Below are 22,943 nucleotides of genomic sequence, written 5' to 3'. Positions count from 1 at the left end.
GCCAATGCCACAGCCACAGCAACGCAGGATCCAAGCCACGTCTGTGACCTTCACCATTGCTCACGGCAATGCTGGATCCTTAACCCACTGAGCAAGGCCAGGGATTGAACTGTATCCTCATGGAGACTACATTGAATTCTTTACCCGCTGAGTCACGAGGGGAACTCCTCTATTTTTTGTCTCTATGGATTTGCCTGTTCAAAACCGTATTTCTTGTAACACCTGTAAACAACCAGGTGCTTCATTTCTTTTGTTGGGAAAGGGGGTCCTCGTGTTAAAAAAAGGTTCGAACCCGTATGGTCTACTACGATCTTTTCATTCAGCAGAAGAGAACATCAAACCTCAGAGAGGAAGTAACTTTTACCAGATGTGTCAGAAAATGTTCCCTTCCAAATTTATCTTGGTGGGGCCTCAACACCAGCGTCTTAGTTGATGCCCCAGGAGAGGCCACCGAGTCACGAAAGAACAAGCCAGAACTGCCAGGTCAGGATGGAAGCCCAGAGATGGGAGGATTGGTACCACGTAGCTGGGACACTCAGAGGCCAGGTCACCAAGGTTCCCCACTTGTCACCTCCCTCACCGCACATCGCCTCCTGTATCTTCCATTTCCATGTTACCTTTTCCAAAGCTTCTTATGAGGGTCTTTCTCTCTGACCTCCTCAGCTGAGACAGTCTCAGAAGGATGGGACCACCTTTGGTATGTGCTCTGGGCACTTGGTTACTCAAGCCTTGGGTGTCAGGGCATTGCTATCACAATGCCAGTTATTGTTCCCTGCACTGGAGGAGCTTGTTACTGATGACTGCAGCCCTCAGTAAGGTACGTGTTCTTACGCCTCTTTCACAGACGATAGAGTGGGGGACCATGACCTGTCCCAAAGGTCACACAGGCACAATTAAATTATTTTCGAAAATGTGGAAAGCACACTCAATCGTCCTGGGAATACATGTGATCTCCCAGCATAGTGATAGGGTTTATACTCCCTCTGAGGAAAAGTCCTGGTTCTTTTGCTCCTGCCAGGGACTTCTGTGAGGCACGGCTGCTATTTTCTGTTTTCTGAGCAGGTGCGAGGAGATGGCTGCTGTAGTGACCTGAAAGCCACAGAAAACGCGGTTACCTAACCTTCCTCGGGCTGATTTTAGGTATATGCTGAAATCCACTTTTGGATACATACCCAGCAGGTAGCAAAGCCAGGCCGTGTGCCCAGTTTTATCCAGAGTTCCTGGGTGAAATTCAAAGCTTGCCACCCCCAGGTCCTCCGGTGGTTAACGTTTTTGGCTTCTTGCTCAAACAACCCAATTAAGATCACCTTGTTTCTGAATCACTGAGTTTTCTGATCCTTTGTTCGTTTTAATATATCTTGTAGGTATCACCCAAGGTGATGCTTGTGTACAAAGGTGAGGATGATAAAAGAAAGACTCTTTTTCTATATGATTCACTGTGATAATTGACCTGCCTTCAGTAGGGGTTGCAGGAGCCCAGACTTGCCTGCAAATCACACAATGAGTGGGTGGGGCTGCATATTTCTGGGAGAAAATATGAGTCAGAGCTGACTCAGAGGTATTGTATCCTCCTCTGTCTCCAAGTAGGTAAGAAAACAGTGGATCTGGGGGTTAAAAATCTCAGGAGGGTAAGTGGCGGGCCCTGAGTGATGTCATTTCTCATGCTTCTCTCTGAGCTCTTTAGGGAATGAGCATTGTCACCTCCCTGTCATTTCCTCCAGGGCTGGAAAGAAGCTGAGAGAGAATCCAGACCTATTTTGACACATCGCAGATGAAGAAACACACCCGGAGGGGTTACGTGTCTCACCTGAGGTCACATGGTTTCTCAGCTGCCAGCGGGAGATGCTGTGGGCTGATCACCCAAGGTGCTGGGAGGTGACTATGGTCAGGAGGAGGAGATGAGGATGATGCAACCAGGCTGTGTTTGATCAGATTGGTTTCACCCCCTAGTCTGCTTTGCTCAAGGATTCTGCTTCCTTCTGGACCTCGTTCAAGTCTTACCACTTTTGGGAAAGCTGACTAAACTCCATGTAGAAGTTCCATGGGAGTTCCTGGTGTGGTGCAGCAGAAATGAATCTGACTAGGAACCATAACATTGTGGGTTCGATTCCTGGCCTCGCCCAGTGGGTAAATGATCGGGCATTGCCATGAGTAGTGGTGTAGGTTGCAGACGCGGCTTGATCTGATATTGCTGTGGCTGTGACAGAGGCTGGCAGCTGTAGCTCTGATTCAGCCTCTAGCCTGGGAACCTCCATATGCCATGGATGTGGCCCTAAAAAGCAAAAAAAAAACAAAAAAAAAAACCCCCCAAAAAACAAAAAAAAAGTTCTGTAGCCCTCTCTGAGCCATGTGTGGCTTAGCTTTCTATTTTATATTGTGTGACTTCTGCACTGACTGAGCTTTCTAGTCTATCTTGAGGCAGAGTCTTGAGCATCAAACCATTTTTAGTTTAACATCTACTTCCCAAAATATTCAATGAAAGAGGTGATTAGTCCTTTGGGCTATTTGATTTTGAAATAAAGGAAGACCATCTTAATGATGTTAAATCAGTAACAACAAAGCAGGGAAAAGCTATCACTGAGGAGTGGTCTTTTAGGGCCCCTTGATTCTCATTTTGTTGTTGCCAAGGAAACAGGGGAGGCTTGTCATCTGTCTAAGTATCATTAAATCGTATGGCTTAGTTTAGTTTATTTTTGATCTCTCTCTTTATATATGTATCTAGTTGGTTGTTTTCTTTAATAAGATAAGTATTTATTTCTTTTCCACATAAAAGAAGCTGGAGATAGGCATCTCATAACTTGTATGGTGGATTAAAAATGATCATCAGGGGCTTTGGTGTCTCTTTCTGCTCTTCTGCTTTTGGGGTCATCTTGGTAGCTGAATGGCAGCCAGGGCTCCAGCCATCACATCCACACTCCAGGTCAGAAAAATAAAAACCTAAAGGCAAACAATTTGAGTTTTTTTTTTTTTTTGTATTTTTGCTATTTTCTTGGGCTGCTCCCAAGGCATATGGAGGCTCCCAGGCTTGGGGTTGAATCAGAGCTGTAGTCACCGGCCTACACCACAACCACAGCAACGTGGGATCTGAGCTGCGTCTGCGACCTACACCACAGCTCATGTCAATGCCAGATCCTTAACCCACTGAGCAAGGCCAGGGATCGAGCCCGAAACCTCATGGTTCCTAGTCAGATTCGTTAACCACTGAGCCATGACGGGAACTCCAACAATTTGAGTTTTATGCTATCACAACAATGCTTTATGAATATTCTTGCACCTGTACTCTGGTAGGCCTGGGTAAGAGTTTCTCCATTGTGTATACCTAGGTCGCTGGAATAACTGAGTCAATGGTTACGTATATCTTTGATTTTTAAAGAATAATGTCAAACTGTTTAAAAAATTGTTAAAACTGGAGTTCTCCTGTGGCACAGTGGATTAAGAATCCAGCATTGCCACTGCAGTATCTTGTATTGTTACTGTGGCATGGGTTTGATTCCAAGCTTGGGAAGTTTCATGTGCCATGGGCATGGCCAAAAAAATTTGTTAAAACTAATTTATATTACCAATTTTCCTCATCCTTGTCAGTATGGGGCCATACTTTAAAATTTGTGCTAATCTAGTGAACATGTGGTTTAAATTTGCATTTTCCTGATCACTAAGGAGAATAAGCATCTCTTCATAGGTTTATTGGTTATTTGGGTAGTCTCTTTTTGTGAATTACCTGCTTGAGTCTTTGCGCCGTCTTTTCTTAAAGATGTTACAGAATACACGCATGTGCAAACATACTCACAAAGACACATACAGGGTGATAGTCCTTGTTGATTGCGTATCTTAAAAACATTTCCTCACATTCTGTGTTTTGACTTTTCATCTTTTTTTAAATTAAATTTTATTAGGGTATGGTTGATTTACAATGTTATGTTAGTTTCAGGTGTACAGCAAAATAAATCAGTTATACACACACACACACATGCACACACACACAGATATTCTTTTTCAGATTCTTTTCCATATAGGTTATTATGGAATATTGAGTAGAGTTCCCTGTCCTATACAGTAGGCCCTTGTTAGTTATCTATTTTATAAGTAGTGTGTATGTTAATCCCAAACTCCTAATTTATCCCTTCCCCCAATGTTTTTCCGGGTAATCATAAGCTTGATTTCAAGATCGGTGAGTCTGTTTCTGTTTTGTAAATAAGTTCATTTGTATCATTTAAAATTAGATTCCGCATATAAGTGATACTTGTCTTTTGTCTGCTTGCTTCGCTTAGTATGATAATCTCTAGGTCCATCCATGTTGCTGCAAGTGGCATTATTTCATTGTTTTTAGTTTTATTGAATTATAGTTTATTTACAATGTTGTGATAATTCCCACTGTACAACAAGGTGATTCACTTATGAATATAACTGGATCCATTTTTTAAGGATTTTTTCCCCCGTATAAATTATCACAGAATATTGGGTACATTTCCCTGTGCTCTACAGCAGGTCCCTGTTAACCATATACAATAGTGTACACATACCAGTCCTAAACCCCCAGTCTACCTTTCCCCTCCACCTGTCCCTTTTGGTAACCATAAGTTTGTTTTTGAAGTCCATGGGTTTGTTTCTGTTTGTAAATAAGTTCATTTGCATAATTTTTATATATCACATATAGGTGATTTCATATGATGTTTATCTTTCTCTAACTTATTTCACTCTCTAGCTCCATCCATGTTGCTGCAAATGGCATTATTTCACTGCTTTTTATGACTGAGTAGTATTCCATTGTGTATATGCACCACATCTCCTTTATCCATTCCTCTGCCGATGGACATTTAGGTTGCTTCCATGATTTGGCTATGGCAAATAGTGCAACTTTCCATCTTAATCACATTTTTTTTTTGTCTTTTTGCCATTTCTTGGGCTGCTCCCATGGCATATGGAGGTTCCCAAGCTAGGGGTTGAATCGGAGCTGTAGCTGCCAGCCTACGCCAGAGCCACAGCAACGAGGGATCCGAGCCACGTCTGCAACCTGCACCACAGCTCACGGCAACGCCGGATTGTTAACCCACTGAGCAAGGGCAGGGACCGAACCCGCAACCTCATGGTTCCTGGTTGGATTCGTTAACCACTGTGCCATGACGGGAATGCCTTAATCACGTGTTTTAATGAATAAAACTGCTTTAATGAATACTGACACATTTAGGAATAAATTTATGATTAATGCTTTTAGATATATATGAAATTCTTCCACATAATGAGGTTATGAGAAGATTCTCCTCTATTATTTTATGAAACTTTAAGTTCCCATTCATATTTAGTTCTTTAGTCTACTTTTAATTAATTAATTTTTTCATTTAAAAAATTATCAAAGTATAGTTCATTTACAATGTTGTGGTAATTTCTGCAACACAACAAAGTGATTCAGTTATACTTATATGTGTATTTTTCTCAGATTCTTTTCCCATGTAGGTTATTAAGAATATTGGGTAGAGTAATGATTCATACTGTGGCCCTTTGACCTTCAACCTGTGGCTTCCAAGGTCACTATGTTCAGTTGCCTCAAGCTAGCAGAATAGGAAAGCACATGGCTTGTTGGGAAAGGTCTACATCATTTATTCAGACATTCTATTGGCCAAAAATATCATCTACATGTCTGTACTTAGCTGTAGAGGAGGCTGGTTAAAAGTCTAGTTGTTTAACCAGTTCTAGCAGAATAAGGTGGATCTTTGGGGTCAGAGGGCAAGCTGTGGTAGGCAGCGCCTAAGATGATGGCACCCATGACACCTGCCTTCTGGTATTCTCATCTCTGAGTGATTCCTCTCTCTAGAGAATGGCTGGATTTAGTGACTCATCTTTAGTAAATAAATGAAATAAATGTGATGGCATGTTACTTTTGAGATTAAGTTTCAAAAAGAGTGTGGTGTGGGCATTTACAATGAGGAAAGTCAGCTGTCACGTGGTGAGTTGCCTGGTGGGAAAGTCCATGTAGCAAGGAACTGACATATTTGGTTAACCATGGGGAAGGATCTAACTCTTGCCAACAGCCAAGCTTCCACTTGCAGCACAGGCCATCATCATAATTACGGCTTTGTGAGAGACCCTGAACCAGAAACGTCCAGCTCATCTGTGCCTGGATTCCTGACTGTACAGAAACTCTGATAGGAAATAGTTGCCGCCTTAAGCTGCTGAGTCAACAGCGATAGACAATTAATATCCTCAAAAGGACATGCTCTCGATGGCAAACAGAGCTTCAAGACTCTGCTGACTTCTTGGGGGTCTTTCCCCTGCCCCGGATTTTTAAGCATTTGATTTTTTAATATCTTTTTACCTTAAAAAAATTTTTTTTACATGTTTTTCCAGGGGCGAGGTTGATCAGAAAATCCCAGCCCACCGTATTGTCAGCAATGGAAGTCCTATTCATTTAAGTCTTCTTTCTGCTTTTCCATAGATCTTTACTGGGCATCGACTGTGACTCAGGAGATGCACTAAAATAACAATCGTCTTTGCTTCCATGGAACTTATATTCTTCTGGGGATGGGGATAAAAAACAAACAAGCAAATAGGTGTCAGGCATTGTTTCGTCCTAAAGAGTAAAACAGCAGAATAAAAGGGAACCCGCCTATACTATTGGTGGGAATGCGAGTCACTGTAGCTACTATGGAAAACAGTATGGAAGTTCCTCAGAAAATTAAATATAGAACTACCATATTATCCAGAGAGCTCACTCCTAGGCATATATCCAGGCAAAGCTGTAATTCACAAATGCACATGTGCCCCTATGTTCATAACAGCTCTATTCACAATAGCCAAGATATGGAAACAATCTAAATGTCCATTGACAGATAAATAGATACAGTAGATGTGGTACAAATATACAGTGGAATACTACTCAGCCATAAAAATGAGTGAAAGAATGCTGTTTGCAGTAACATGGATGCAACTAGAGATTATCATTCTAAGTGAAATAAGTCAGAAAAAGGCAAATACCATATGATATCATTATACGTGGAATCTCAAATATAGCACAAATGAACCTATCTGCAGAACAGAAACAGATCCACAGACATTGAGAACAGACTTGTGTTTGCCAAGGGGGAGGCTGTTAGAAGAGAGATGGAGTGGGAGGTTGGGGTTAGCATATATAAGCTATTTTACACTGAGGGGACAAACAACAAGGTCCTGCTGTATAGCACAGAGAACCATATTCAATGTCCTATAATAAACCATAATGGACAAGAATATAAAAAAGAAAGTATATGGATGTATAATTGAATCACTTTGCTGTATGTTAGAAATTAACACAACATTGATAATCAACTATACTTCAATAAAAAAATCAAGCAGAAAAAATTAAAGGTTGAGGTGACATTTCAGCAGGGACTTGAATAAAGTAAATAAATATTTTGCATATTGATAATGAAGGGAAAATGCATGTGCAGTTTCTCATTTGTAGGTCTGCAGAAGATGCTGGGAAGCAGGCATGGGTCTCTGTTGGCGTCATTCCTTTTATTTGGAGGGTTTGAATGTAGGGAATTTGGATTGGTGGATCTGAGAATCACGGGTGCTCTCACTCTTTCAAACATCAATTGAGTTGTTTTGTCTGGGATAAGCCTATGGCTTATGGTGACTTAAATGATCTGGTCCTATCTTAGCAGTCACAGACAGTAGGGTCTCTTTATCTCAGCTCAGTGAAGTTCTGAATAAATTTTTATTGAGAGACAATTACATGTCATCTCTTCCAGCTTCTATCCGACTGCTTAGCCAACTTCTATCCAACTTGCAGGTGCATAGGCATTTAGCATAAGTAAGTTACTCTCTTTGCTAAATAGGTCTTGTCTTCTCCTTCCTATGACCTTTGATCTGTCCTTGACTGACCTTTGAATGTCTCTTCATATGAGTCCTAAATTCCTAAGCAGGAAAACCATCTTTTCTGGTTCCTGGAGAAAGAGCATAATAAGGAAAGCTATTTTCCCTTAAGTGATTCTGTACTGGAGAAGGGAAAATTGTTTATAAAGTGGTTTTCAAGGTGGTATAAAATAGTATATAAGAGCAGAGTTTCTGGAGCCAGACTCCTTGCTTCTGTGACCTTGGATAACTTATTTTAAATTCTTTATGTCTTAGTTTCCTTATCTCTACATGGGAATAATAATTGCATCTATGTCACGGGGTTGCTAAGGCATGATAGGGTTGTTAAATACACCTGAAAGTTTTTAGAATAGTCTGGCATATAATAGGTGCCCTGTAAGTCTTAGCTGATATTGCGATGATGATGATGTTATTAGGAGCTAGGACAATGAATTATGAGGTCCTTTAGATAGTAATAGAGCCACTCAGATTATCTAGTAGAATATGGATTTATAGTTAAGACTCTTAGGCTCCAACAGGGAGACAAGGATTTCTTGGGGAACCTATTAGGAGCATGAGAACTCAGCTTGGAACATAATTCAAGACTTGGAAATGTCTTTTTTTAAAAATTTTTTTATTTTCCCACTGTACAGCAAGGGGGTCAGGTTATCCTTACATGTATACATTGCAATTACATTTTCCCCCCACCCTTTGTTCTGTTGCAACATGAGTATCTAGACAAAGTTCTCAATGCTATTCAGCAGGATCTCCTTGTATATCTATTCTAAGTTGTGTCTGATAAGTCCAAGCTCCTGATCCCTCCCACTCCCTCCCCCTCCCATCAGGCAGCCACAAGTCTTTTCTCCAAGTTTATGATTTTCTTTTCTGAGGAGATGTTTATTTGTGCTGGATATTAGATTCCAGTTATAAGTGATATCATATGGTATTTGTCTTTGTCTTTCTGGCTCATTTCACTCAGCATGAGATTCTCTAGTTCCATCCATGTTGCTGCAAATGGCATTATGTCATTCTTTTTTATGGCTGAGTAGTATTCCATTGTGTATATATACCACATCTTCCGAATCCAATCATCTATCGATGGGCATTTGGGTTGTTTCCATGTCCTGGCTATTGTGAATAGGGCTGCAATGAACATGCGGGTGCATGTCAAGACTTGGAAATGTCTAATGCAGCACTAAGGGTTTGGTTATATGACTGCCTTCTTAGTATCTGACATTTGTTCATTTCCTCTCTGCTCTGCTCATTAACAGGACTCAGCAATTCTCTCTATATTTTATCATCGTTTGTGAGTCTCATTTCTCAGTTATCTTAAGTCTTTTCCCATATTTTTCAGTGTAAGTCCTCAAGGGGGAGATACCTTTATAGGTCTGAATTAATAATCACTGTATAACTTTAGAGCATCTCAGGGCTCTTTGCTCTCTTCATCCATCAATGAAACCTGGGTCAGAGGCTTATTCTACTCTGATCACCTGAAGGTCAATGTCAAGTGCTAGATCATTTGTTACCTAAGGAAATGGCTATGAGCAGGAAAGTGTCTCCTGTAATGGGTGTATGATATAAGCATAGATCCAGTGCTTTCTTTATTCGAAGGGTGTATATGTAATCAGTGTCAGTGAAGGCAGATCTCCTGTAACATAAAGAACTCCTTTCCATTAGAGTTCACTTTCTTTGTATGTCCTTATGGCTTCACCCATGGCACATGGAAGTTCCCGGGCCAGAGACTGAATCTGAGCCACAGATGCACAGCTGTGACCAATGCTGCAGCTGTGGAAATGCTGGACATTTAAACCCACTGAGTCACAACAAAACTCCAGAGTTCTATACACATGGAATCCTTTGACCAGGATGATCAAACTTGAACTAGTCCCCAAAGAGGAATTTATCATAAGATCCCAGAGAGCAAGAAAATTATTGTGGGTGCTCCTTAGTACAATGGGAAGTAGGATATGGAAACTGTCAAGGCTCTTTCTTGGTCTTTTGTTGCAGATTCTCTTTGAATATCTACCTTTGCCTCTTTCTTGACTTCTCTGTTTTGGCCAATCTGGTCTCCTGTTCTGAGTCTCAAGTGGATCTTCACAATGGCTAGGGAAAATTTTTTTTATTGATGCTAACATGGGTCCGGTGATCATTTCTGAACAAATCAATTGCAGGTAGGGCGGCAGGGTTTCTTAAATAAAATTTTTGTCCCCATAGGGGAGGTGTGTGGAAGATTAACTTCTCATAAATCCAAGATTGGTTAGAGGGGTTCATATGCATTTAATATATTCGATAAAAAAGACACCCTTTGGTTATCCTTGACTACCTGAGATGCAAATAAGTCCCCTATCCACTTCCACCCCTCAATTCGTACACCTACATTCATTTTATTTCTTGGATGAAAAGGATTGTTATTCATCTCCCCGAGTTCATTGTTTCATGCTATCACTTATTCAAGATCTGTTTAATATCTGTTAATGGACATGGAATTGTGGCAAGGCCCAGTGTTGATATCAGAAAATGAAGGAAAGGGAAGGGAAGCAAACAATATTGATCATGCAACTAATTGGTGCTAGATTTCTTATTCATCACCTTATTTAATTTTTACAAGACGTTGTTGAATTAAGAGTGTTACAATTTGTTTTAGACTTGAGGACATTTAAACCATTTACCCTATGTTTCACTGAAAATCCGTGGTAACATTGAGATTCAGATACAAGCCTGACTCCAAGAGCCATGCCTTGTCTATAGCTGTAAACTCTGAACAAAGGGACTCTGAGCAAAGGTCCAGAGGGACTATGAGGATGTGTTTTCCGAAGTGCAAAGTGAGGATCTTTCATTTAATCATGTCTTCCCTGTTTACCTTTCAGAGCTTTCATGAGGCTCAAAGGAGACCATGCATGCGCCATAAAAATGTGTTCAAAAGCAGTTATTGAGAATTCATCTAGTCCAAACTCTGGACTTAGGGATGAGTTCGGCAATGAAGAAAACAGACTGTGCTCTGAAGGGTTTTGCAGACTTGTGTGGGAGTTACAGTTACTTTCCTCTATTATCAAATCTTTTTTTTCCAGAGAAGATAATATATGGTTCAGCATTTTCCTTATATTTGCTTTTGCTCTCTGACTTGGCTGTTCCTGGACGTGGGATGCTTGGTAGAGAAAACTGTTCACGAGGCAGGCAATGTGATCGAAGAGGAGAAATGCACCATTATCCTTAAGAAACTAAGGAGTTGGTCCTTGAGGAAACGTCCCCAGAGGCTTAGTTCATTTTGAAGACATCAGAGTAACATTAAAGCACGAACAACAAAACCAGTGAGTAATTATGTGGGAAGGCAATTTGCAAATTTGGACCTTGCAGATTCCATTGATCTGATTTGGGCAAAGAAGGAAGACACTCCAAGCTGATGACTTGATTTTCTAGAATGGTGAAGAAGAAGGCTCACTTCTTAAATACTCCCTTCCCTTGGCCGTCAAGAGACTCAGTTTTGTCTTATGCAACACTCCCCGCTTACTGAGATGATCAGCCACACATGCCTTAAAAGAAAAAAAGATGATTTAGCTTTATTCACTGGGATCGCAAGACATAATCTTTGTCACGGAGAAAAAGGCAGTATTGATGGAAGCAAAATTGAGAGGGAAAGGATGAGAAACCCAAGCCTGGAGCAAGGAGTATTGGGATGGGGAGAGATAACTGAAGACCCCCTGGGCCTCCAAGGTTCAGTAAATTGTCATGTCAAAGAGCAGTGTGAGACTTCTGGGTTCTAGGGAATGGACTGGAGGTGGGAGAGGAGAAGAAAGTACAATGGAATTGCTGGAAATAAATGTTATCACATCTGCAGTTTTAAAATTTTTTATATTTTATTTCAATTTTAAAAGTCTTATTGAAGTGTAGTTGATTTTCAATGTTGTGATAATTTCTGCTGTACAATGAAGGGATTCAGTTATGTACACACATTCATTCTTTTCCTGATTCTTTTCCCATATAGATTATCACGGAATATTAGGTAGAGTTCCTTGTGGTCTATAGCAGGTCCCCTTTGGCCAGTCATTCCATAGACCACAGTGTGCACTTGCCAACCCCAGCACCCCCAGTCCATCACTCCCCGCCACCTGTCCCATTTGGTAACCATAAGTTTGATTTCAAAGTCTGAGATTCTGTTTCTGTCCTGCTGTTAATATCTGCTGTATAGCAAAGTGATTCGGTTATACATCTATAAACATTTTAAAAAATATTCTTTCCATTATGGTTTATCACAGGTTATTGAATATTGTTCCATGTGTTCTACAGCAGGACCTTGTTGTTTAGTTTGCATAGCTAATCCCCAAACTCCCAATCCATCCCTCCCTTCCTTCCAGTCCCTTTGGCAACCACAAGTCTGTTCTCTATGTAAGTCTTTTTCTATTTCATAAATAAGTTCATTTTTGTCGTATTTTAGTTCACTTATCAGTGGTATCATATGGTATTTGTCTTTGACTTCACTTAGTATGATAATCTCTAGGTCCAATGTTGCTGCAGATTTGCCATTTTCCTTGTGTGCCTGTAGTACCTGTCTACCTTCTCTCTTTTGGGAGTATAGGTTGCATATAGTCCTGGCATCTATCAGGATAGATTGATATGGGAAAACATGCGTCAAGAGGAGAGGTCCTTTCACCTGGATTTACCTGCTCTGGGACACCTGGAGTCTACCAGTGACCTTCCTGAAGGCCGCTTTCACATCCTTGTTTCTCAGACTGTAGATCAGAGGGTTCAGCATGGGGATGACGACAGTGTAGAAGACAGATACCACCTTGTCTTCCTCCAAGGATGTGCCCGAACTGCTCCGCAGATACATGAAGATGAGGGTCCCGAAGAAAAGGGCCACAGCAGTGAGGTGGGCAGCACACGTGGAAAAAGCCTTCACCCTGCCACCTGAAGAGTTCATCCTCAAAATGGGCTTGATGATCAGCAGGTAGGAGATCAGGATGACCAAAACATTGGTCAAAATCACAAAGTTGCCAAAGAAGACAATGACAATCTCTGCATTTGTTGTGTCACTGCAGGCCAGCTTCAGCAGGGGCGGGAGGTCACAGAAGAAGAAGTTGATCTGATTGTCATCACAGAAGGAGAGGGTAAAGGTGCAGGTGGTACGCAGGATGGCCCCCGATATGCCACAGACATAGGCTCCCACCGCTAGACTCCAGCTGATGCTGGGGTTCATGGTCGCAGTGTAGAGCAGTGGGTTGCTAATGGCAACATAGCGATCATAGGCCATCACTGCCAGCAAGAAACACTCTGTACCTGCACTAATGGTGAAGAAAAAGAACTGGGCAGCACATTGGCCATAGGAGATGACTGTCTTGTCTGAGGTCAGTGTGGCCAGGATCTGAGGGGTGATGACTGAAGCATAGCAGGTGTCCAACAGGGAGAGGTGGCTCAAGAAGAAGTACATTGGGGTGTGGAGTTGGACATCCATTTGGATCAGAATGATCATCCCCACATTCCCCAGAAGGGTGACTAGATAGAAACTCAGGAACACCAGGAAGAGAGGAATCTCCAACGTAGGATCATCAGTAAAGCCCATGAGGACGAACTCAGTTACCATGGTCAGATTGTTCTTGGCCATGGATTCAACAAAGAGTGTAGATCTGAGGTTGAATTGAAGAACAGATGTTTTGTCTCTGTGAGAAGTTAGGTTTCTATTTCTGGGGTAGTGTGCAGAGCTTGTTTTTGAGAAATCCTATATCTGGTTGATTCTCCTTGGGCATCCATGTTCTTTCCCTGCATTTCGGGAAGCTGGATATGAGCTGGTATTTCTAATTCAAATTAACTCTGGTTTACATTTGGAAATTTCTGTAAAGATAAGAGACATATGGACTCTGAGATTTGGAAATAATCTAGGTAGCATCTGCTCTGATCCCCATAGGATCCTGGACTCTCCTCTAGTGCACATCTTTCGTGTGGTCATCTGGCTGCCTTGTGAGCTTCCATCTGCGGTGAGTTCTACTGGCTAATTCTTCCTTTGGATCTGGATTCTCTCTCTTTATCTTCTACATACTGACTTTGGTTTTACACTTTCTTGACACAAAAGTTCTAATCCCTTCTTCTCATGAAAGCATTTCGGAATGGGTAGATGACGTATCAGCTCTTTATGTGGACTATTCCCTGATATTACCCATTGACATACCGTTTTCTTATTACATAATTCAGAGTGTGGTCAAAATCATTTAGATGATATTAAAAGATCTTGTTTAAGGATACAACATGCTAGTAGGTAAATAAGTTCTGGAAAGCTAGGGCATAGCATAGTGATTATAGTTGGAATACAGTGATATAAAGTTCAAAATTGCTCTGAGACTAGTTCCTGATTGTTCTCCCCACAAAGAAGACATGAGAGTTATGTGAATGGACAGAGGTGTTGGCTTATGCTACGGTGGCAATCACAGTGCAATAAATGTGTATCAAGGATTTCCTTGGTGGCTCAGTGGGTTAAGGATCCAGATTTGCTACTGCTGGCTCAGTTTTGATCCCTGGCCAGGGAACTTTCACAAGTTGCAGGCGTCATAAAAAGAAAAGAAAAGAAAAGGGAAAGAAAAAGGAAAAGAAAAAGAAAACTGTCCAGAGACTCAAACCAACACCTTGTGCCACTTAAACTCACCCACTGTTATATGTCAAGCATATCTCAATAATAATAAAAAGGATAACTGAAAGTTTTCTTCTCCACTTTATTCCATTTTTTTTTGTCTTTTTGTTGTTGTTGTCACTTTATTCCATTTTTATCTTGGGTTGAGGGTCTCCTCTAACTATATAATAAGGGGTCACTAGTGGGAGGGAGACAATGACATATCATAAAAAACATAGCATCCTTGAGCTGGTCCCTCCACCCCACTCCAGTAGCCTGGTCTGTGGATGAGTTATGTTCTTTGCAATGCCCACTTGGTGAGGTCAAGATGCATGGCTGCCATCTTTCGGACAGACACTAGCCATCAGAACAGCCTTCAAAATTCACTTGCCCTTCTTGGGCTTTGCTTTTCATTCTGAAAAATGGTGGTGGTAGATTATACAATCATTACAATTCTTCTGTTCTCACAATCTATGATTTGTCTGTCAAGGTATACGGGCTAAATGAGGCTCTCGAAAGAATTTTCCTAACATCTTACTATGTGGCATGTATGCTCTTTAGCTACTAATTACTGATAATTACTGAGTATACAACAATGTGCAGGCATTATTTTCAGTGAGTTATGGTTACTTACACATAATATTATGGAACCCTGGGTTCAAAATTAATCATATTCCCAGTTCCTGGTAAACCTTCATTTTTGGTTTATCCTATTATTTCATATTATTTTCTTCATATTTTTTGTTATTCTCCCTTCTTTATATTATTTTTATTATTTCTTCACATTATTTTATTACGTTTCCTCCTTCTTTCTCCATTCCTAACCTTTCCTCAGCTCCTCATGGGGATCCATTCTAGCATATGTGAAATATACATTCTCTCATTTTTATTCCTTTTATATTTATTTAGAAATTTGTGTATCTTTTAAAAATAGTTATTTTAGTGTGTTTTAAAATGTACATACATGATATTTTTTGTCTTTTCCCACATACAGTATAACTTGGTGATTTATCCATGTTACGTAGTTAAGTCTAGTTTGTTATTTCTGATTTTATGGTCTCTTTGTGTGCTTACGGCCCATTTACTTACCCTCTCAACTGAAAACTTTTGGACTTGGCATATATTATCTTATTTAATCTTGGAAATAGTCCTTCAAGGGCTGTTTTTGTATTTTTCAATCATGAGGAATTTGAACTTCTGAGATTAATTTGTCTAAGATCACCTACTTTGATAAGTGGGAGATCTGTGTTCTGAACAACAATGGTTTGATGGCAAATTCTGTACTCTTTGCTGTGAATTTATTTCTCTGTCTTCCTACATTGAACTGCATCTCAAGGGTTTATGGAATCAAAGAAATCTCTCTGTAATTCTATAGATAATCTCTGGAGGAGGTGGGGAAAGAAAGATAGTCTTAACCAGGAGGACTCTTCAGAGAAGAGATATGCTTGCTTTAACTTGGAGTCTTTTCCAAACTCTTCCTTCTCTTTCTTCCAGGAGTTGAGTCCTTTGGGGGAGAGTGAAGATTAATCCCCCTCACTTTATGGGATTGGTGTCTCAAAATATTATTACCATCATTTACTGAGCCCATGCCCTGAGTCAGGTAGCATGCTAAGCACTGTAAAGGCTTTCTTTCATTTAAAGCTGACAGTGACATGATGAGAGAGGAATATTTACTTTATTTTATAGTTGAGGAAACTGGGGCTTAGAAACATCATGTATTTTGCTTGAGGTTTCAGAGCTAGAGAGAAAAGATGTTTTGATGTCAACCCTTGCTTCCCTGATCCTGGAGTTGGGGTGCTGAACTACTATGCTATGTGCCTTTCCTAACACTGGTGGCCATATATTGAGCATCTGCTATGTGCAAGCCAGGACGTTAAATAGTCTACATCCATTAGCTGATATAATCCTCCCATGACTCTATGATAGAGATCTTATTTTGTCCTGGAGGGAACAAAGACTCTGAATAATTTAGTAACTTATCCAAGGTCACATGACGAGTCAGTGAAAAAGCTCAGGTCTCAAAGCCAAAGTTCCAGTACATATGACTTACCCTACCTACAGCATAATTATAGGAAGTATAGTAATTCATGGGGAAGTCTCTGGTCTAAGCTATGCAATATAATACCCTGACCCTGCCTCATAAAACTAGTTATATTTTCTAAAATTTACCTAGCGACACACATAGCCTTAAATGATTGCAGTTATGTTTCAAAAAAAAGGACCAGGTCTTATGTGTGTATTGCATATAAGAGCAGAAATCCCATTCTGGACATGGTCCCATTAGATGATGAGTTCCAATATCAATGACCAGAATTTCTGTCCAGTTTCATCTTCCATAGCTTGCATGGACCTTACTTTCGAGCTGGTATCCTATCTGCATTATCAAGGTCATGATTACATCCTACTTACCTGGTGGGATAGTCCAGCTGGATTCATCTCAGGGTTGCAATCAACCTGAGGTCATTTAAACATTTTGTATACAGCAACTTGGATTACACAAACAGATGTATATAACTGACAGACTTTACATTTCTTCTTGTCAAGTGAACCAGTGGGATATTTAAAATTCTTCTGGGATGGTTTTGTGAGAGGGATGCAGTAAGCACAAAGGTTGTCCCTGAATCATGAATCAGCACCAGGGACAGCCCCCAGGGCTCCCTGGAAAAGGCAGCCTAATTAGGGAGAAAGTTCAGAAGGGGCTCATTATCTCCTCTCCATACATCAGCGAGGATTAACACAAATCTTCAGGGATTTCACGGCCACTCCTGAGTCTCGTTAGTCTCAAAGCTTATTGACAATTTCTATGAGGAATGAATTCTGTTCTCTTTGCCCCTGGCCCTCAATATTCCGCTGTCCCAGTTAGTGCCGTGACTGAAACTCAGATCTGCGGACTCCTGGTGAAGCGTTCTCCATGGCAAACATCCTTAAATCCAGTGTTAAGCCTCATGCCAGGGCCGAAACCTAGGCTGCACTGTCTGCTCAGAAGTTCCTAAGGAAGGATATTTATTGTTTCAGGAAGGAATGAGACTAGGATGTCCTAAACATGCATCATTTGAGTCTAAACCACGAGTATACCACCTTCCTTAAAGATCCATTTTTAGAGTTTCCGTGGGCATCTTTCTGTGGCTATTCCAGCTCTCATGTCTTCCCCGATCTCTGAAACCCACACTCCCTTTGTTAGAACCCCACCATTTGGCACTTAAGTCTGCTTATCTAACATTGCTCATGGCTCTTCATTGGTGGTTGGTTTCATCTTCCCAGCTAGATTATAGGTTTCTGGAGAACCCATCTGGCTTCTTTCTAATAACTTGTGTTCTGCTTCAGTAGGATTACTTCTCGGCTCTTTATGCTTTCATCCACTCATTAATACACGATCCGAACTCTTCCATCAGGAGAGTTTCAGAGAGACCAGGTGCCCCATCCCTCAAAAGTTATAAGGCTGGAATAAAATCCTTTGAAAATTAGCAAACATTGAGCCTAACCAGGGTGGCTTTTGCAATTCAGATGCCAGACGATGCAAGAAAATATCACAAAGAAGGAAGGCAGCCATCAACCAGGACCTCTGGCAGCATAAGGGAGTCTATTATCCAGTGCTTTCTGGACAGTGTTTCTATCATTTTCTGTCATTAAAGACCAATTGAAATAACTGTGTGGTAAGAGTATGTGTCCTCTATTGTGAGTGTTTTCTGGAGTGGTAGAGTGGGTAGAGAGGCAGTTGGGACAAAGTAGAGGAAAAGGAGGGAGAATATGCCAGTAATAATAATACTCCATTAAACATCCCCTGGTGAACTTGTGAAGTGGGTGATGGTAGAGTAGTTTTTAATTGATATGTATGTATGTATGTATGTATGTATGTATGTATGTATGTCTTTTTAGGGCCACCGCATTGCATATGGAGGTTCCCAGGCTAGGGGTCAATTCAGAGCAGTAGCCACTCTCTTACGCCACAGCCACAGAAACACCAGATCTGAGCCGTGTCTGCAATCTACACCACAGCTCATGCCAATGCTGGATTCTTTTTTTTTTTTTTTGTCTTTTTTTTTGCTATTTCTTGGGCTGCTCCCACGGCATATGGAGGTTCCCAGGCTAGGGGTCTAATCGGAGCTGTAGCCACCGGCCTACGCCAGAGCCACAACAACTCGGGATCTGAGCCATGTCTGCAACCTACACCACAGCTCACGGCAACGCCGGATCGTTAACCCACTGCGCAAGGGCAGGGACCGAACCCGCAACCTCATGGTTCCTAGTCGGATTCGTTAACCACTGCCCACGACGGGAACTCCCAATGCTGGATTCTTAACCTGCTTGAGCAAGGCCTGCGATTGAATTAGTACCTGCGTGGATACTAGTCAGATTCATTTCCACTGAGTCATGTGGGAACTCTCAGAGTAATTTTCACTTTCTTCCCTTTGTGACATATTAGGAGGAGTGCTTTGATTTATTACACAATTATTATTGTTGTTATTAATAGTAAGCCTAGAACTTTCAAGTGGACTTTTGGGAAGACATGTGTTTTAGGTTGAGTTCCTTAATAAAAGACCTGGGACATGGATTTTTTGGTTTAATGTTTCACTGAGGGAAAGATTATAGAAGAAATCTATAAGGGAGAGAAGGAAGCAGAAAATAGCTGAGGAAAGATGTAGTTTCACTAGTAGTCTAGCTTTGGCCTGATCCTCAGAGGAGCTCATGATTATAAATTATACCTTGGGCTCATTTCCATGTCTAGGCAAGGGGTTTGGACTTTTGGAGGCCGTACCAATTATTCCTTGACTGAGGGCTTCCCCCAGGAAGTGGGATGTGATCCTCTAGGCATTTCTGGGAGAACTGGATCTCTGGCTGAGGGCAATACCCAAGAGAAGTTTGTATTTATGAGCCATTAGCAGCCAACACTCATAATCAAACAGTATGGCACTGGCACAAAAATAGTCACATAGACAAATGGAATGGAATAGAGGGTAAGGACTTTGTATATTCCACATATAATATCATACAGATTTTGTTTTTCTCTGACTTATTTTACGTAACATATACCCTTAAGGTCCATTTGTGCTGTGGCAAATAGCAGGATTTCCTTCTTTCTCATGGCTGAATAATATTCCATTATATACATACCACATTTTCTTTCCTCCCTATAATCCATATTCTTCATAGCATCTCTAGAAATTCTTTAGAACCTACATTAGATTCTAGTTCCCTATGAAAACTCCTTAATTGGCTTTCCATTGCATATTAGGAAAATAATCTGATTTATTTTTCTAGCCTATGAGATCCTTTGTGATCTATTCCCATCTTCTTCTCTTATTTATCTCCTACTGCCTTTCTGTCTGTTCTCAGAGAGCCCAGCTTATTCCTGCCTCAGGGCCTTTACACTTGTGGTCTCCTCTGTCCGAAATGCTCCTCACACAAGAAGATTCTCTTGTGTCTTTTTTTCATGCAGATCTCAGTATAAATACCACATCAAAGGGAATTTTTCTGACTTCCAGGAGGCCCTTTTCCCTGTCCCCATGCCAGAAATTTACAATTGTATTACCCTGCTCTATCTATTTATAACATTATTTTCTCTGTCTCTGAGTACTAGAATGTAAACTCCATGAGGAGAGAAATTTTATCTGTTTTGTTCACTACTGTATCATCAGTGCCCAGTTCCTGGCATATACTAGAGACTCGATAAATATTTGTCAAACAAATGAAAGGAGATATACTTAATGTTTCTACAGTTCTTTCAGAAACTTCAAACCCCTCCTTAGAAAAATGAGACAAATATGAATGCTTAATCTATAAAAGAGTGGATAAATAACATACGAAAAAATGTTTAACATCACAAGTACTTACAAAGACCCTTGAAAATGAAAATGCTTCTAAGAGGTTATCCCAAAGAAATAATCTTTAATATCTACAAAAACTATGGTCATGGTACTGTTATTCCATAATGGTAGTGGTAGGTCTTGGCGTCAAATGTACAAAGTAGTGGATGAAGGAGTTCCCATCATTGCACAGCAGAAATGAATCTGACTAGGAACCATGAAGTTGTGGGTTCGATCCCTGGCCTCACTCAGTGGGTCAAGGATCCGGCGTTGCCATGAGCTGTGGTGTAGGTCGCAGATGCAGCTCAGATCTAGCATTTCTGTGGCTGTGGCATGGGCTGGAAGCAACAGCTCTGATTAGACCCCTAGCCTGGGAACCTCCATGTGCTGCAGGTATGCCCTAAAAAGAAAAAAAAAAAAAGACAAAGTAGTGGATGAAGAGATTATTTCCATCCAGGTCTATTGGTGGATGGTGTCAGAGGGTGGGGGTAACTCGAGAGTTAACAGTTTAGGAAGGGATCCAATCTACTATTGAAAAGATTTTTAAAAAATGTGTAAATGTCTATAGAAAAAAAATTCTGGAAGGGTATTAATAGAGCCAGACCTTGTTCTCTAGGTTTTATATGTAGAATTTTAAATCCCCAAGTCCATCTCAGGATGTGGGTTTAGAGAAGTGTCATAAATTAAGTTCCCAAGGTAGAGAAGGAGGATTTGAACACAAGCACTCTACTGCCAGGGTTTATGTGCTAAATAAATATGGCCTGGCATCTTTGCTACCAACTGCTAACAACACTTATTGGAGTGGTGTGATTATACTGGCTTGAATATCTTCTTTTGTGATTTTTGGATACTGTCCAAAATTTCTGTCCTAAATAGTGGTATTTGTACCCATATGTTCATAGAAGCACTGCTTACAATAGAAATAACCTAAATGTCCATTGAGAGAAGAATTGATAAGGAAGATGCAGTACATATATACAATGGAATACTACTCAGCCTTAAAAAAGAATGAAATAATGCCATTTGCAGCAACATGGATGCAACTAGAGATTGTCCTACTAAGTGAAGAAAGTCAGAAAGAGAGACAAACACCATATGATATCACTTGTATGTGGAATCTCAAATATGGCACAGCTGAACCTATCTACAAAAGAGAAGCAACTCACAGACATAAGAGAAAAAACTTGTGGTTGCCAAGGGGGAGGGGGAAGGGAATGCTATAGGCTGGGACTTTGGGGTTAGTAGTTGTGAACTATTACATTTAGAATGGATAAGCAGAAATTGATGGGAATACAATAATAATAGGAGGCTTTAACACCCCCAGTCACATCCATGGATAGATCCTCTAGACAGAAAATCAATAAGGCCACAGAGATCCTAAATGACACAGTAGAAAAGTTAGACTTAGTTGACATTTTCAGGGCATTACATCCAAAACAATCCAAATGTACATTCTTCTCGAGTGCACATGGAACATTCTCAAGGATCGATCATGTACTGGGGCATAAAGCTAACCTCAACATATTTAAGAGTATAGAAATTATTTCAAGTATCCCCTGTGACCACCATGGCCTGAAACTAGAAATCAACCACAGGAAAAGATACGAGAAAAAAATAACTACATGGAGACTAAACGACATTCTACTAAAAACCAATGGGTAATGAGGAAATCAGGAAGGAAATTAAAAAATTGAGGCCGTGTGGGAGGGACGAAGGGATGAGGGGGGGTGGAGTGGGACGGGGAGAGCGGGGAGGGCAGACGCGGGGGGGGGGGAGGGGGCTGAGCGATTGATAGCGGAACATATCCAGCGCAAGAAAAAACAAAAAAAAAAAAAAAAAAAAAAAAAAAAAAAAAAAACCTTGAGACAAATGATAACGAAGACACAACCACTCAAAATCTATGGGATACTGCAAAAGCAGGGCTTGGGGGAAATTCATAGTGACACAGGCCTTCCTCAAAAAAGAAGAAAAATCTCAGATAACAACTTAACCCATCACCTAAATAAATTAGAAAAAGAACAAACAAAACTTAAAGTCAGCTTGGAGTTGATAGACGCAGACTATTGCCTTTGGAATGGATTAGCAATGAGATCCTGCTGTGTAGCACTGGGAGCTATGTCTAGTTACTTATGATGGAGCATGATAATGTGAGAAAAAATAATGTATACATGTATGTGTAACTGGGTCACCATGCTGTACAGTAAAAAAAAATAATAATGTATTGGGGAAATTATATATATATATTTACCAATAAAAACCCCCCAAACAAACAAAAAAACCCCCCTAAAGTCAGCAGAAGGAAGGAAATCACAAAGATCAATGAGGAAATCAATAAAATAGAGATTCAAAAAGCAATAGAAAAAATCAATAAAACCAAGAGCTGGTTCTTTGAAAAGGTAAAGAAAATTGACAAACCTCTGGCCAGACTCACCAAGAAGAGAGAAAACTCCCAAATAAACACAATAAGAAATGAAAAAGGAGAAATCTCAAGAGATACTGCAGAAATACAAAAAATCCTAAGAACAAATTTGACAGCCTAGAAGAAACAGACAACTTTCTAGAGACTTAGGTCCTGCCAAACTGAATCAAGAAGAAATAAATCAACAGAACAAGACTGTTCACTAGAAATGAAATTGAATATGTAATAAAAACACTCCCTATAAACAAAAGTCTGGGACCAGACGGCTTCACAGGTGAATTCTACCAAACGTACAAAG

General features: G+C 40.5%; 1 protein-coding gene across 1 annotated transcript in view; it reads right to left on the bottom strand.

Moving 5' to 3' along the window:
• The window catches only part of LOC110259547 (olfactory receptor 9I1-like), a 34,125-nt gene extending 20,699 nt beyond the window's left edge, over positions 1-13,426 (bottom strand). The window contains exon 1 of the mRNA XM_021085040.1: positions 12,486-13,426. Coding sequence (XP_020940699.1) covers positions 12,486-13,426 — 941 coding nt within the window. The remainder of the gene's footprint in view (positions 1-12,485) is intronic.

The sequence above is a fragment of the Sus scrofa genome, chromosome 2, assembly GCF_000003025.6.
Source record: "Sus scrofa isolate TJ Tabasco breed Duroc chromosome 2, Sscrofa11.1, whole genome shotgun sequence".
NCBI lineage: Eukaryota > Metazoa > Chordata > Mammalia > Artiodactyla > Suidae > Sus > Sus scrofa.
The sequence above is the reverse complement of the archived record's forward strand: the minus strand, read 5'-3'. Positions and strand labels throughout refer to the sequence as shown.